General features: G+C 65.6%; 1 protein-coding gene across 1 annotated transcript in view; it reads right to left on the reverse strand.

Annotated features, from left to right (window-relative positions):
- Nucleotides 1–238: 238 nt before the first annotated feature.
- Nucleotides 239–390, reverse strand: part of LOC104079853 (cirhin-like) — a gene marked incomplete at both ends in the record, with an annotated part of 502 nt that continues 350 nt past the window's right edge. Inside the window, one exon of the mRNA XM_009582030.1 lies at nt 239–349. Within this exon, the coding sequence (XP_009580325.1) occupies nt 239–349 (111 nt within the window). The remainder of the gene's footprint in view (nt 350–390) is intronic.

Below are 390 nucleotides of genomic sequence, written 5' to 3' on the forward strand. Positions count from 1 at the left end.
GTTGCTTGGGGGCTGTGCTGCAGGAGCTGCTGCGCAATCGGAGCCCACGAGATCGCAGCAAGCAGCTGTGACGGGGACCAAGACCAAGCTCTGCTCTGCCGCTTGGGCGCCTGGCGCTGGTACGGCACTGGGAGCAACTGGGCACAGGACCAGGTGAGGCCACAGGGACTACGGGCGCAGGGTACCCCCCAGTCCCTCCTCCTCGACATGGCACACGCCCAGCGGCACCGTCACCCACCTGGAACTTCTTGCAGATCTTGAAGGCGTGGAGCTGCCGCTGCCTGGCGGTCTCTGGGAGCTGCTTCAGGGTGCTCTGGTTCATCAGGAGGGCACTGTTGTCCGGCAAGGGCTGCCAGGAGAGCGCACAGCACGTGTCAGTGCCACCTGGAC

Source organism: Fulmarus glacialis, unplaced genomic scaffold (assembly GCF_000690835.1).
Source record: "Fulmarus glacialis isolate BGI_N327 unplaced genomic scaffold, ASM69083v1 scaffold19837, whole genome shotgun sequence".
NCBI classification, from domain to species: Eukaryota; Metazoa; Chordata; class Aves; order Procellariiformes; family Procellariidae; genus Fulmarus; species Fulmarus glacialis.